Below are 15,347 nucleotides of genomic sequence, written 5' to 3'. Positions count from 1 at the left end.
TCTGCTAAATCACCAGCAATTATTTACCAAAACAATCACAAGGTAAAATCTGCAATTTTACTAAAGTGCCAGGAGCACAAACTGGTTCTCCTTTTTTTTTTTTTTTTTTTTTTTAAAAAAAAAAAAAAGTATCTACTGGGTCGGGGCGCCTGGGTGGCTCAGTGGTTAAGCCTCTGCCTTCGGCTCAGGTCATGGTCTCAGGATCCTGGGATCGAGCCCCGCATCGGGCTCTCTGCTCAGCGGGGAGCCTGCTTCCCTTCCTCTCTCTTTCTGCCTGTCTCTCTGCCTACTTGTGATCTCTGTCTGTCAAATAAATAAATAAAATCTTAAAAAAAAAAAAAAAAAGTATCTACTGGGTCACCTGGGTGGCTTAGTCAGTTAAGCGTCTGCCTTTGCCCCAGGGGGTGTGTGTGGGGGGGTGGGGGTGGGGTGTGTGTGTGTGTGTGTGTTTGCTACCACAACTTGAATTCTCTCAAATAAAATCTTTTTTAAAAAAAATCATTTATTTTAAAAGTAATCTCTACACCCTATGTGGTATACTCATAGTCGTGAGATTAAGAGTTGCAAAATCCACTGACCAAGCCAGCTAGGTGCCCCTGCTTTTCCTCTTTCAAATCACTTTTAGAACATTTCATTTCCAGAATACTGAGAACAATTTTACCTGGCTATCCACAGTCTTCTCAGGAGTGGTAGGAGTATGTGAAACCTTTGAAACCTTTTTCTTCTTCTTCTTCTTTGATAAGACCTTAAATAAATTTTAAGGGACTTCATCAACCTGCATGTTTATCAGCAATAGTAGTCCTGAATATATTTCCCCATTTATCTTTTCCTAATATCTGGCATGTAATACGACAAATAAACAAAATTTTACCTGGCTATTTGTAGATTTCTGAAGACCAGTGTTTGAAGCATTTCTTTTCTCCTTTTTATGTAAAATCTTAAATGAACATAAAAAAAGTTTTAAACAAATGAACAAAAAAAAAATTTACATTTTTAACTTACCATTAGAGCCTCACATATATTATCAGTAAATTATCCTCAAATGACATAGCATTTCAATTTAAAAAGCAGAACGCATGATCTTAAGGGCAAAACTGGAAGGGGGGCCTAACTAAGGAATGGGCACAGGCTGCAGAGGTTGAAGTGGGTCCAAAACCTGGAGCTGGCCACACAGAAAGCTGAATCAGAAATGTGTACCAGAAGAATGTGAAAAGGCAGGCCCCAATCTGGGCAAGTTCAGGATTAGATCATGAAGCAGGGCTTTCACACAAAGTAGCAAATAGGCTACTGAGAAGCTTTCTCGAATGCCTGTTTTCCAGCTTCATCATCCCAGCTCCCAAATGGTTCCCATGGGTTGTTGGTGGATAACCAACTGAGCCACCCAGGCACTCTAAGCTAATTCCTTTCAAGAGCTTCCTCTTCTGTATAATGGAGATCACAGGATCTGCTCTAACTAACTTTTAGAAAGGGCCTACAGTGCAGGTGCATAATGGGAACGCAGCTGGTTAATAAGCATTTGCCTTCAGCTCAGGTCACGATCTTGGGGTCCTGAAACTGAGCTCCCTACTCAGCAGGGCATCTGCTTCTCACCCCCTCCACCCCGCAACTTGTGTGCACTCTCTCTAAAATAAATAAGTAAAATCTTTAGTTGGGGAAAAAAGAACCTACAATGCAGTGTTTCAAAAATTTAGGCAAGGCCTAGCACATGATGAATACTGGGCTAGACACTTTATTATGTATAAAACCGTAAATATGTTTTATAGCTAATGAGGTACAAAGCCCACCCCAAGAAAAAAAACACAAAAAACATTTTGGGAAGCAGTATTTACCAGTGAAGGAAAATCATAATCAATTCCTTTTTTAGCTAATTTCTTCCTGAGTAATTTTTCCTTCTTTTTAAATCGCTCCTCCATCTGTAGCTTTTGAAGAAGGGTCCGATTCTGATTATACCGTTTCACTGCTGGATATGATGGCTTTTTAAATGGAACATGCCACTCTCTAAAAAGTTCTTCATGTACTTTTTCAGGTGGTATAAAATGACCTACATTTAAAAGAAAGAAAGAAGTTTTCAACCAAGTGGCAAAGAGAAGATTTTGAAGTTTTCACCAGTATCAAATCATCAAGATGATGTTTCTCGTTTACATGGAGAAGACTGAAACAATAAATTAGGGACCTAAAAGAAAGGCATTCAGCCAACAATTATTATTAAGTATCTACTTAAAAAATGCCAAGAACTGTTCCAGGAGCTAGAAACATGTAAATGCACAAGAGGAGTTGTATAAAGGAATGTCTTGCTGGTGTCAAGACACTGAGAAGCTAGCTAGCAGGATCTCAGGCTGTGTGACCTGCTGTACCAGAAGGAATCACTTTCCACCTCATCTCTGCATACCTCTCTAGGACTCAGCTAGCTTACCGGTTATCTCTAGCTCTCTGCTTAAGGGCCCTTTTCAGGCTATGAAAGAATACTGCGACTATGTGCAAGGCAGGCCAGAACACTTGCATCAACCCTCAACCAATGGCGGATGGGGAGTTGATAGATAAGAACCCTAGTTCCCTTGCCTGTCAGATAGAATTATTCTGTCTCCCTGTGTTACCCAGCAGGATGGAGCCCAGCTACCTGAGAGGTAATGTGCTCGCTTACACACCCTCAACAACTTCCTGCTCCTCTCACTTCTCTACTCCCTACCTGTATTCTCCTGGGCTCGCCTCCAAAATACACTACTTCCATTCAGGAAAAAAAAAAAAGACAATGAGGCTAATCTTCCATCTGAACTCATACCAGGGTTCAGAACCTTTTTTGTGATCTTTCCAAGTCAGATATAGCATAGCACTGATCCTACCAATGTGGTCCCCTGACACATCGTAGGCCACCTATTTGGCTCATTTCCTCCTGGCAAGAGTCACGCTTTCTATGTGTGAAATGAACCCATGACCTCATGAGGCCACTAGGATTCTGTCACGGCAACAGGAACAGAGAGAGAGAGAGAGAGAGAGAGAGAGATGCTATGTGGGCAGCTCATCAGCTACGTGAACAGATGTCTGTGGTTTGGACACCTGGTATGGTCACACACTCCACCATCAGCACAGAGAAGCCAAAAGTTAACTCTGCCTCCAGAGGCACCGAGCTATAGACAGGGAAGCTCTGGGAATGCAAAGTGGGCAGCTCCACTTTCTGTAGGATAAACTAAGCTGGTGTTGTCTCCCCTCTACTCCTCATAGTTTCTCCTGTGAAAGAGCTGCAGCCAATGTTGTTTAGATGGACTCTCAAATGTGATTTCTTGCCTTTGATGTTATCCTATGTAGAATCTATCGGTGACTTTCCACTGCCCTCAGGATATATTCTCATCTCCCAGATTTTTTAAAGACTTTATTTATTTGACAGAGAAAGACAGTGAGAGAGGGAACACAAGCAGGGGGAGTGGGAGAGGGAGAAGCAGACCTCCTGCTGAGCAGAGAGACAGATGTGGGGCTCGATCTCAGGCAGACATTCAATGACTGAGCCACCGAGGTATCCCTATCAACTCCCAGATTTTTAAGGCCTTCAGTAACCTGACCTCCTCTATCTCCTATTCTCCTCACATTCCTTCACAGGCAACTAAGTACAGTTAGTCACCTCTGGTTTTTTAGCTGTCCCATTAAGCCAGAGATGATAATTCCCTTCCCCTGGCTCACTCCTACCTAATCTTCAGGTTTCAACCGAAATGATACCTCCTCAGGGAAGCCTTCCATATCCCATTAGAGATAGGTCAGTTGCCAATGTAGTAACTTGTCCCAATTCCATCTTAGCGTTAAAATGGCTCTCACTCTGGAAGGTTTTACAATTCTAGAAAATGCGCTCATATCCTTGCACTTAAATACTTAGGAGAATCATCCCAGAGACGAAGTGGGACATCCAAGGAGCTAAGCAATCTGTCCTTCTCAGCAGAGCCATGCACCAGCAGGAGGCAACCACACAATCCCACAGGTAAGAGAAAAGCACTTACATTTTAAGAGTCTTTCACCAAAAAGGTAGTTGTTCATCGTGTCAGCAACTATCTTGGCAACATCTTCAGATGCAAACTCCACAAAGGCATAGCCTTTACTATTTCCAGTCTGCAATGGAAAACCCACCACAAAAAGTAGAATGATTAAATTCTAATGGGTCTGGAAAGTCCTAAAATGTCATTAATTTAAATAATGTACATTAGGCCCATTACTGAGTAACATTATTCTAACTTCAATACACTGTGCAGGGGCTGTTATGGGAAAAGATAAGATCTGGGGCGCCTGGCTGGCTCAGTCAGTACAGCATGCAACTCTTGATCTTGGGATTCTGAGTTTGAGCTCACACTGGGTGTAAAGATTATGTGAAAATGAAATATATTAGAAAGAAAAGATCCAAAATAGGCAGGACATGCCTTGATTTTGAGGTATTCCTAGAATTTTGATTACATGATAAATACATTACCAATGCAGCTGGAATTTACCACATGAAGGTAAGGCCCACAGTCCTTTACTCATTACCAATTTCACTGATAGTCATTTTATTCATGTATTCACAATGCCTAGCAGATAGTGCGATGTTTCGCAAACAATCCAGGTCATCTAATTCTCACTTTGTATATAAGAACTGGAAAGAAACTAAGTCCTCAGTGTTGCCAAGCTAATCAATAAAATAATGTGTTCATTTTCATGTTTACTAATGACTGATCATCTTCATAACGGATGGCAAAGGGACGCTGTGAACATCTTCTGAAATACATGTCCTCGATTCCTGCCCTCAGCACTCCTGCCCTCATCACCTTAGTAATAAGAGCATGGGTTCTAGCATCCAAATGCCCAAGTTTGGAGTGCAGCTGTGACAATTAGGTAAGTAACAATAAACCTCAGTTTTTCATTCTATTAAATGGGGACAAAATAATCACTCTCATAGGGTTGCTATGAAGAAATAATTCATAAATGCTCTACAAAAAGTCTGTCAAGAGCACAAATGTTCCTCTAGGGTGGCAGAATATGCCATCCCCAAATATTCCATGTTGGCATAAGGATTACTTTAAGCTGAAAGCAACTGGAAGTAGTAAACAACAAAAAGTCCTTTGCCCTCCTCTATTTGCCTAAAAGCAGGACATTAAGTTTACAGGGTCCCAGCCAGAAAACCTAGGAGGGTTGGAAAAACAAATATTTCCACCCTGTGGTTCTAATTATTAGTAATAATGGGAAACTTTCACAATTTTACATTTAAGCATATCTTTGGAAATGGATCAAAACTGGTAATACAAATTATGGAAACAGAAAACATCCAATGATCAGAAGGCTCATTTCTAGCACCAACAGTGCCACTAACTAGCAATGTGGACACACCCACTGTTTAATTATCTACAACAAGAAGATTTTGGTAAAAATTTGTATGCCCGAAAATTCTTTATATTCCTCTCTCTTAATAGGGAGGGGAAAGATGGTGGAGTAGAAGAGACACATTATGATACTAAACTTACTGTGCCACATAATTAACTGATATAAACCTTCTGAGAAGGGATTTAAAAATACAGTCAAGTGACTAAACAAACAAAAAACCAAAACCAAAACCAAAAGCCAGGAGCACCTGGCTGGCTCAGCTGATAGAGCATGTGACTCTTAATCTCAGAGCTTGTTAAATTTAAGCCCCATGTTGGGTATAGAGATAAAAAAAAAAAAAAAAAAAAAAAATTCCAAACACGTTTACCTATTTTACCTAGTAATCCCAGAATGCTGAAAGTACTGAGCTAACCGTCAAAACTGGGGTGAGAGGGGGAAATGGCACCTTTATTATGCAACAGCAATGCTGGATGTGGTAAATTTTGGTGCATCTCCTTAAGCAGCAAGCTTTCTATAAGACAACTGACCTGAACTCTTTAAAAAAGCCAAAGTCAAGAAAAGCAAAACAATTAAGCAAAAATGGGCAAGAAGATTGTTACAGATAGGCTGAAAAGCTAAAACCAAATACAATGCATGAACCTCGATTGGATTCCAGAATGGGTAGAGAATAACTAAAGACATTTTGTGACTACTGAGGATGTATGCAGAGGGACAGTACATTATAAACTACTATACTGTTGTTACGTAGACAAGGTTCTATTCTTAAATTTATGATGAAGTATTTAAAGTATTATGACTATCACTTTCTTCAAAAGGCTCAGCAAAACAATGACGTGTTTAGAGGACAAGTAAAGAGATGAAGATAATGTGTCAGGATGTTAGTAACACGTGAATCCAGGCGAGGGGCAGAGATGTTCATAATGTTCTTTCTACCTGCCTGTAGCCTTGAAACATTTTCCAAATATAAAACTGAGGAAAACAATGGCTATATTGTAATCTGGGAAAACATTTACAAAATAACGTCCCAGAAAATGCAGAAAAAAAGTTTTCAGAAAAGACAACAATAAGAAAGGGAAAACCTGTGTACAGGCAATTCATAGAAGATGGGAGTTCTAATGGCCAACACACACATAATGTTACAAGTGTCACAGAGTAAGGCAGATACAGAAACCATGAGCCTTCTATACTCAGTGACTCTGAGGATGAGGATATTCTGTAAAGCGGTAGTTTTCAAACTCTGAATGTGACCTTTAAGAAGGCAACAAAATCAATTTAGTGGGTCAGAAAAGCATTTAAAAAATCTAAATAGAAAGGTTAGGTACTGCCTTATGAATTATTTCAATTATCTTTACATACATATGTGTGTGTGCAGGCTTGTGTTATAAAACTTATTTCTTATAGTCGGTCCAAAGTCCAGAGAATTTTATTCATTTATTTTTTAAAAAGACTTCATTTGAGAGAGACATAGCAGGAGCACAGGGGAAAGGGAAAAGCAGGCTTCCTGCTGAGCAAGCAGTCAGGCATGGGGCTTGATCCCATAACCCTGGGACCCCCAGAATTTACTATTTACTATTCCAGAAGAGTATGCCTATACCCGCACAAAGAATGTTCCTAGTAGATTCACCGATAACACAGAAAAATTGTAAACAAACAACTCCCCCCCAAACAAAACTAAAACCCTAATAATCAATAAGAAGATGGATAAGCTTTAATAAATCAAGCAAAGGAACACAGCAACGACAATAAATGTTCCATGGATAAAATTCTAAATAGATTGTTAATGAAAAAATTCAGTTAAAGAATGATAAAATGTTGATTTAAATACATAACATATATTCATTCATACACGAACACATCGTAAAAATTTAAAAGCACAGAGTAATGAAGAGCACTGGATTCACAAATACTAAGTCCCTGGACATGGGCAGAAAATGAAGAGGATTGGGAAGGGTACAAAAGGGACCTCAAGTCTACCTATAATTTATTTCTTAAAGAACAAATATCTGAAACAAGTGTGAGATCAAGTTGATATGTGATAAAAGTGAATGGCGGATTACCAAACAAACACTAAATGCTCTATCAGACTTTAGGATGTTTAAAATATCTCACCCACATAATATGCAACCATTATAAATAGGGAAATGGAAAAATAAGGGAAGGAATACAGACAAAATGTTATTTTGGTTAGGATGGAAGAGATACTAGGGCATTTTAAATCTAAAATTTTCTTTAATGCTAACATGTTGCTTTGACAACATTAATATCTGTGATTTTATGATAACTGGCGTATGATGGATGCACACCCTATCTCCTCACATACCAAATCAAATATAAAATTCAACTTTGATAAAATGTGGGAAAACTGAATCAAGAAAAAACAGATTCCAACAGTGAGAGGTCTATGGTCACAACCAAAACTGGATGCATGCAGGGAAGAAAATAAAGAGGCCATTCTTCTACTTCGGAAACCAACCATACAAATGTTTTCTTCATTAGGAGGTAGGTTCAGTATAATAGTAACATTTATAAAGGGTTTACTTTTATCAGGTATTGTTCTAAGAACTCTGCGTTTTTTACCTTGTTTAATCTTTAAATATGTTCTCCTACGAGGTGGATAGTATTTTATTCATATTTTACAGACTAGAAGACTGAAACATAGAGAAATTACATAGTTTGTCTAAGGTCACATAACTAGTGACCTATACAGCCAGGGCTCAAAGCTACATGGTCTGGCTTCAATAGCCTTGTTCTTAACTACGCACTATACAAACCTTTGCTATTATAGAGATGCATGTGCCAGAGGCTAATACAAGATGTTCGTAATGGCTTCTCAAACAGAAGTTCATCTATTCCTGGCTTAGTAGCCACAGAATAAGTATGACTCATTTACCAGGATTATCAATTTAATTTGAAGATTTGGGGCAATTTTTTTTTTTTTTTAAGATTTTATTTATTTATTTGACAGAGAGAAATCACAAGTAGACAGAGAGGCAGGCAGAGAGAGAGAAAGGGAAGCAGGCTCCCTGCTGAGCAGAGAGCCCGATGTGGGACTCGATCCCAGGACCCCGAGATCACGACCTGAGCCGAAGGCAGTGGCCCAACCCACTGAGCCACCCAGGCGCCCCGATTTGGGGCAATTTTAATAGTAAAACAAACATATACAGTAACACTGATTTTGCTCTTTTCAGTTTCAGGTTTGAAATCTTACCCACCCCCTTTTCTGAAATGAACTGTGACAAACAATATATGATCACTCTATAAACTGTCAAATCTCATATACTTTTTTTTTTTTTAAAGATTTTATTTATTTATTTGACAGAGAGAAATTACAAGTACACTGAGAGGCAGGCAGAGAGAGAGAGAGAGAAGGAAGCAGGCTCCCTGCTGAGCAGAGAGCCGAATCTCATATACTTTTAAGAAGCAAAACAATCTAATTTAATCTCACCCGTTTACTTCTGGACAGTCTGAATTTTGTAACAGTGCCAAACTGGGAGAAATATGCCCGGATCTGGGTTTCGTAGAGTGCTGGAGGTAAGTGGCCCACGTAGATTACTCCAGGAGTCAGTTTTTCTTTCTCCTGTCGCTGAAAACATATAGACCAGGTACATGCGAATGTTAATTTAAAAAAAAAAAAAAAAAAAATCACATTGCAACACAACCTGCAAAAACCCTCTCTCAGTCCAAGACAAAAGATCAAAAACCTTCCCTGTTTTTTCACTTACAGAATAGTAACTGAAAAATTAGGTGTCTACCTTTTCAGGAGGACAATGGTCAAGGGGTGGATTGTCTTAGCTTGTACTGCAGCACCTGGAACCCTGGAAATGCTCAATCAACTACATGATGAACCAACGGATAGGCAAGTAAATCTTTTAACACATCATTTCTAATCTTCTGGTCAAACTCCACATAAACGTACCCTTCAACTTTGCCTGCACATCACCGCGGGTCACAACCACCTAACTGAACAATTTCGAGACAATTTCAGTGTCCACCAACCTGTCAGCACCTCAGTCATCATGCTCTCGCCTTCCATAACAAGCACTTTTAACTTTTCCAAACATGTGGTTGTTTTTTTTTTTTACGATTTTATTTATTTACTTGACAGAGAGAGATCACAAGTAGGCAGAGAGGGAGACAGAGAGAGAGAGAAGGAAGCAGGCTCCCTGCTGAGCAGAGAGCCTGATGCGGGACTCGATCCCAGGACCCTGGGATCATGACCTGAGCCGAAGGCAGAGGCTTGAACCCACTGAGCCACCTAGATGCCCCTAACATGTGTTTTTGCTTAAAAACAAAACAAAACAAAACAAAAAAACAAAAAAAACCAAGGCGAATAAAACCTGATGCCAGAGGCCCTAGTCAGTAAATGGAACTCTGCAAAGTTTGTCTTTTAAGACCCCCCAAATCACCAACCAGGCAAACAACCCTCCCAAATTCGGGTGCAAAGCAGAGCAGTGGCATCTCTAACCAGAGGATTTGCGGTATCAGAGTCCATTCCCTACAGCTGGCCTTCCTCTTGCATTATCCCAATTACGTCCCCCGTATTTCCACAGGAGGACCCTAAGGCCTACACGGCTAAATCCCATCTCCCTGTCAGCATAGCCCTCTCGGTCTCAGAGATCTTGGCCTTCAAGCTCATGAGGTCTGCGGCCCACCCTGGGAGTCGCCAGAGGTAGCGGACCTGTCTGTCCCCTCCTCTCTCAGTCCGACCCGCGGTGGCTGCTAACCTGGGTTGCGCGCCGACGAGCCTGCGCCACCTCCTTCTGAAACTTGGCCTCTTCCTGCGGGTTTAGCGACAGGAACGGCTTGGCCGGGCCAGCAAACACCGCCATGGCGACGGCTTCCAGGCCAACGAGCCCCACGCGGCGCCACCGGAAGCACCAAGCGCTCAGCTCACCAAAGCGGATGTGGGGGAGGAGACATGCTTGCTGACGCGCGGAGGCGGGACATAGGGCGCCGGGGGCGGGGCGGAGCTCGGGAGGGGCCAGCGAGAGCTCGGGCGCCCCCTGCTGGCTGGGCGCCCCTTGGCCTTGCTCTCATTTCCACCACCTGTTTAAACTGACGAATGATAACTTGCTCATGCCTACACTGCGGCCAGCCACTTTCAAGGAGAGGTTTAAAAATAAAGACCCACATGATCTCAGGGTCCTGGGATCGAGTCCCGCATCGGGCTCTCTGCTCAGCGGGGAGCCTGCTTCCTTCTCTCTCTCTCTGCCTGCCTCTCAGTGTACTTGTGATTTCTCTCTGTCAAATAAATAAATAAAATCTTAAAAAAAAAAATAAAATAAAGACCCAGGGGCGCCTGGGTGGCTCAGTAGGTTAAGGCCTCTGCCTTCGGCTCAGGTCATCATCCCAGGGTCCTGGGATCAAGCCCCACATTGGGCTCTCTGCTTGGTGGGGAGCCTGCTTCCCTCTCTTTCTCTGCCTGCCTCTCTGCCTACTTGTGATCTCTGTCAAATAAATAAATAAATAAATAATCTCTAAAAATAAATAAATAAAAATAAAGACCCAAACAACGTGAGTGCCCTTGAGGTTTTGCCAATCATTCTTTTGTAAAAAACTTTTTATTATTAACTTACAATCTATTATTTGTTCAGGGGTGCAGGTCTGTGATTCATCAATCTTACACAGCACGCAACACTCTCCACAACACATATCCTCCCCAATGTCCATCACCCAGCCACCCTATCCCCCTTTGCCAATCACTCTTTAATTCTTTTTTATTTTCTTTCTTTCACACACTCATTTTTTGAGCTCTTACTGTGTCCTCGTGTCGCAGCCCTTAGGGAACTTAGGATTGGGGGTGGAGGTGGAAAATAATGTTTGGGGTGGGCTTGGTGCAATGGGAGACATAAGACCCCATGGGATAAAGGCACACTGGGTGACCAAGGAGGCCCCTCAGAGTGGGTGGCATTTGAGTGAAACCTGAAGGCTGTAAGGAGCCACGTGTGAAGACCTGGAAGCTTCCCATGCAGGTTGGGGTACCCTGGGTGCACTGCCCCTAGAGCTGGAAAGAAAGAACCAGCCAGTGTGGTTGGAGCTCAGCCATGAGGGGTGAGGGGCGAGGGCCAGGCTGGAACTTCAGGTCTCTGCCTGTCAAGGTTTAAAGTTTGGGTTTTACTGTAAGCACAAGGTGATGTGAGAGGGTTTGTGTGTGGTTCTGAGAGAAAGAGAGAGAAAGCATGCACCCATGCAGGGGGAGGAGCAGAGGGAGAGGGAGAGGGGGTAGCAGACTCCCTGCTGGGCGGGGAGCCCAATGTGGGACTTGATCCCAGGACCCTGGCATCATGACCTGAGCTGAAGACAGACGCTTAATCCACTGAGCCACCCTGGCACCCCCGATGTGAGGGTTTTAAGCAAAGTTGTAGCTGTTTATACTTTTAAAATACTGTCACTGGCCTGACCCTCTGAATTTAGGACTGACCTCCTGAACGAGGAAACTCCTAGAAGCTTCTGCCTGTGAGACTTTTTAGAGAGAAACTAACAAGCTGTTGGAACAGAAAAAGAAACATTTGAGGATGAAGGCCTGCACAGAGGATTCAGAAAGCACTTTAGCCTCATTATAATGGTCAAGTCCCCTCTGAATATTCATGCAAAAGCCTAATAAAAGGGTCCCGCTTCTCCTTCTTTGGGGAGTCAAGGCTTTGAAAGTCATTCCCTACAATGTCCTTGTTTGTACGAATAAAGTAACCTCGTGAGGCAACCATGTGGTACAGTTTCTGTTTGTAGCTCACTGAGGAGTAGGCTCATGTTGTTGGTAACAATACTACTCTAGTAAGGGTAGAGGGTGGACTGGAGATGTTAAAAAGAAAATTCAGGGGCACCTGGGAGGCTCAGTCAGCACTATGTTCATCACATTCCCGCACCATTTAATAAAGCCAGTAGAACTTCAAACTTACTTGGTTGGATTTGGTTTGTTTTTAAAGATTTTTTTTTTTAAGTGACCTACCCCCAACTTGGGGCTCGAACTTAAAACCTCAAGATCAAGAGTTGCATGCTTTACCAACTGGACTAACCAGGCACCCCTGTTATTTTGTTTTGTTTTTTAACACAGAGAAAGCAGGGACAGGAAACTATTGCAGTAGTCCAGACAGAGCTGGTCTGGGAGATCACGGTGTGGGTATTTTGGGATTAGCGAGGGCTGAGTTTGGGTGGTGCCCAAGTGGGAATGGTAGAAGGTAAATCTGTATGGTAGAAACACAGAATCTGGGGCCCCATTCCAGACCTACAAATCAGAATCTGCCTTGTAAGAAAACCCCCGGGGCAATTCACATGCCCTGTAGATCACACTTTGCGTGACAGGAGTAGAAGACTGGAGACTGATCACTGTGCTGGTTTGAATTGTGTCCCCCCGCCCCGCCCCAGATAAATTTAAGTCATTACCCCCTAGTATATGTGATGGAAACGGAGGCTTTGCAGGTGTAATTAACTAGAGGAGGTCATGCTCGAGTCAGACGCTCCCTAATCCAGTAACTTGTGTTTTTAAAAAAGAAAGAAATTTGGACACACACACACACACACACACACACACAACACAGGATGCCTGCTGACGACAGAGCGAGGGCTGGAGTGATGTAGGCACAACCTGAGGAAGACTGAGGATTGTTGGCAACCACCGGGAACTAGAAGAGGTTGAAAAGGGCTCTTTCCACAGCCTTCAGAGAGACAATGGTCCTGCCAACATCTCAAATTTAGATCTCTAAAGTCTCTAAAACTGTGAGAGAGTAGATTTCTGTTGTTTTAAGACCCCTAGTTGGTAGCCATTGTGTAATGGCAGCCGTAGGAAACGAATACAGTTCACACAATGGGTACAGCCCAAAATGGTTTTCTGAGGAAAATGCGAGGCCTGGGCCTGTCTTGGCAGGTGCTGGGGGAGCTCCTGGAGGTTCATAAGATAGCAGGCCACCCAGACCATAGATGGTCTCTCAACTAGGAATGGAGTCTCAGCCCCCAGATTCTCACCATAGCCCAGACCAGACCTGCTTTTCTTTTTTTCCCTCTCAAGGCTTTGTCAGTCACTCTCAGTTAACAGTGCCTGTCGGTGAGGCTCCCCACAGCCCTGTTGGGTAATAGCTCATTCGGCTGTGCCTCTACTCCCCAGGGCCCAGTGTCTTGGGCCCAGGAGATGATGTGGCATCCTATTCAGGGAGCCCAAGAGGAAGCTTCTCACCCCCCAGCGGTGTGTCTGGGGGGAAATTCTCAGCTTTCTCATTCAGAAGAAGAGTTTGGGTGACAGGATTGTTTAGGTCTCCTGGGGGAAGTCTGTATCTTCTAATGCACCAAGGACACTACTCATGATCAGACTAGCAGCTGGCCTGCCTCATGCCCAGGTGACAGGCTGGGGCCCCACGTGCTTGTCCTTCCTTCCTTCCTTTTCCTCTTCCTGCTTTTTTTATTTCCTGCCTTCCTTCCCTTCTTCCCACCTACGTCTGTCTGTCTGTCTTTCTTTCTTGTGTGTGTAGATGGGGGTAGGGGATTGTGGGAGTGGACACTTTGGGTGGGGCGGTTCTTCACTGAGTTCTGTTGTCCTGTATATGCTTCCTTGGTGCCCGACCCCCAGCATTCAATGCCAGTGGGCACCCCTAGTCTTGGTAGCAACAAAATGTCTCCAGGCACTTTCACACACCCCTGCGTGGACTACTGAAAGTGTGCTCACTATGTGTCTGTCCCTTCCTTTCCCCCCACTGACCTCCCGTGCCACTTTTCCATTGGGATGGAATGGTGGCATGTCATTCCCATGGTCCCACTGTCCCCACCTATGGGCCAGAGCCCAGCATGGGGAGGGCTGGAGGTTGGGATACGAAGTGGGGCAGGTGGCAGAGCTGGGCAAGCTGCAGGCTGAGACAGCCTGTGCTGAGTGTCTAGGGAGGAGGGGAGGGTCTGCAGGGAGATGCCGAGGGCTGCAGGAGAAGGAACACAGGTGCGCGCCGGAAACGAGTCCTAGGAGGTGCCTGCTCAGCCCTGCCTCCTCTTCCCTTCCTTTGTTCTCCTCCCTGCACACCACTCTGCCTGGGGGCTTCCTCCACAGGCCCACCCGGATGGTGAGGCCAGCTGTTGGAGTCAGTCTCTACAGCCCTGCCCAGCTGCCCCTTCCTCCGTCACAGGAGGATTAGGGCGAAAGGGACAATCGCAGGGGAAGGAGGGGGAGAGACTCTTATCTGTATCACTGGCCTCAATAGTGCAGCCTCAAGAAATGTCACCCAACAAACTACAAAGTCAGTCTGCACGCCATTCAGGACCATGTGACCTGAAGCAATGAGGGAAAGGTTCTTCCTCTGTCCTTGTGAGTGGTTGTCACATCTGCCACATCCTGTCCTGTGCCAGATTTAACGTCATGCACACCTCCAAATTCAGACCTTGGGTGTGGCGATGGCCTGAGTGAAGCTGGGTGCACACCTGGGGATTAGGGGTGGGAAAAGTGGGTCGTGGGTGTGGCCAGAAGGTCCAGGCTCCCTGTGAAAGTCCCTGAGCCAACTCACCAATCCCCTCCTCCATCCCAGGATCCTTTCTTGCCAGTTCAGTATGTGGCAAGAGTCATGGTGTCCTGGGTCCTACAGGGCCTGCAGTCCCCATCTTGATGCCCTCTTTCCAGCTTATATGTGTCATGTTTCTTATATTCTGTATTTTGTGATGTATTTTCTGTGTTTTGCATTTTGACCTCTTTTTAGAAATTTTTTATTTATTTGTCAGAGAGAACAACCGAGCAAGCAGGAGGTGAGGGGCAGAGGGAGAGGGAGAAGGAGGCTCCCCACTGAGCAAGGAGCCCGATGCAGGACTTGATCCCAGGACACAGACGCTTAGCTGACCAAGCCATCCAGGCATCCCTGGTTGTTTTGACATTTTAAAAAGCTTGCTGGCTGTGGAGAGACAGTGTCTCCAGAACTAGCCAATTCTTAGAGATTGCAGAAAGCTCAGCCTGGAATGTCTTTCTTATACTGCTTCCTTATTCACCTCATATGTTAAGTCAAGATTTTAGCCTGACCCTAAATCATGCCACAGCCAGGTACCAGCCTAAA

At 43.9% G+C, this 15,347-nt stretch overlaps 1 protein-coding gene across 3 annotated transcripts in view; it reads right to left on the bottom strand.

The window, feature by feature from the left end:
• NIFK (nucleolar protein interacting with the FHA domain of MKI67) overlaps positions 1–10,263 on the bottom strand; it is a 32,771-nt gene extending 22,508 nt beyond the window's left edge. For 2 of the 3 annotated variants that reach the window (XM_082689821.1, XM_082689820.1), the window contains exons 1-6: positions 10,059–10,247; positions 8,780–8,917; positions 3,984–4,092; positions 1,830–2,041; positions 872–937; positions 629–745 (exon numbers count right to left, since the gene is read on the bottom strand). In XM_082689821.1, coding sequence (XP_082545947.1) covers positions 632–745; positions 872–937; positions 1,830–2,041; positions 3,984–4,092; positions 8,780–8,917; positions 10,059–10,163 — 744 coding nt within the window. In that variant the 5' untranslated portion in view covers positions 10,164–10,247 and the 3' untranslated portion in view covers positions 629–631. Of the gene's footprint in view, positions 1–628; positions 746–871; positions 938–1,829; positions 2,042–3,983; positions 4,093–8,779; positions 8,918–10,058 lie in introns of all 3 variants that reach the window. The other variant, XM_082689819.1, reaches the window with a different exon arrangement.
• Positions 10,264–15,347: the final 5,084 nt, after the last annotated feature.

The sequence above is a fragment of the Mustela nivalis genome, assembly GCF_964662115.1.
Source record: "Mustela nivalis genome assembly, chromosome: 11".
In the NCBI taxonomy this organism is placed as follows: domain Eukaryota; kingdom Metazoa; phylum Chordata; class Mammalia; order Carnivora; family Mustelidae; genus Mustela; species Mustela nivalis.
The sequence above is the reverse complement of the archived record's forward strand: the minus strand, read 5'-3'. Positions and strand labels throughout refer to the sequence as shown.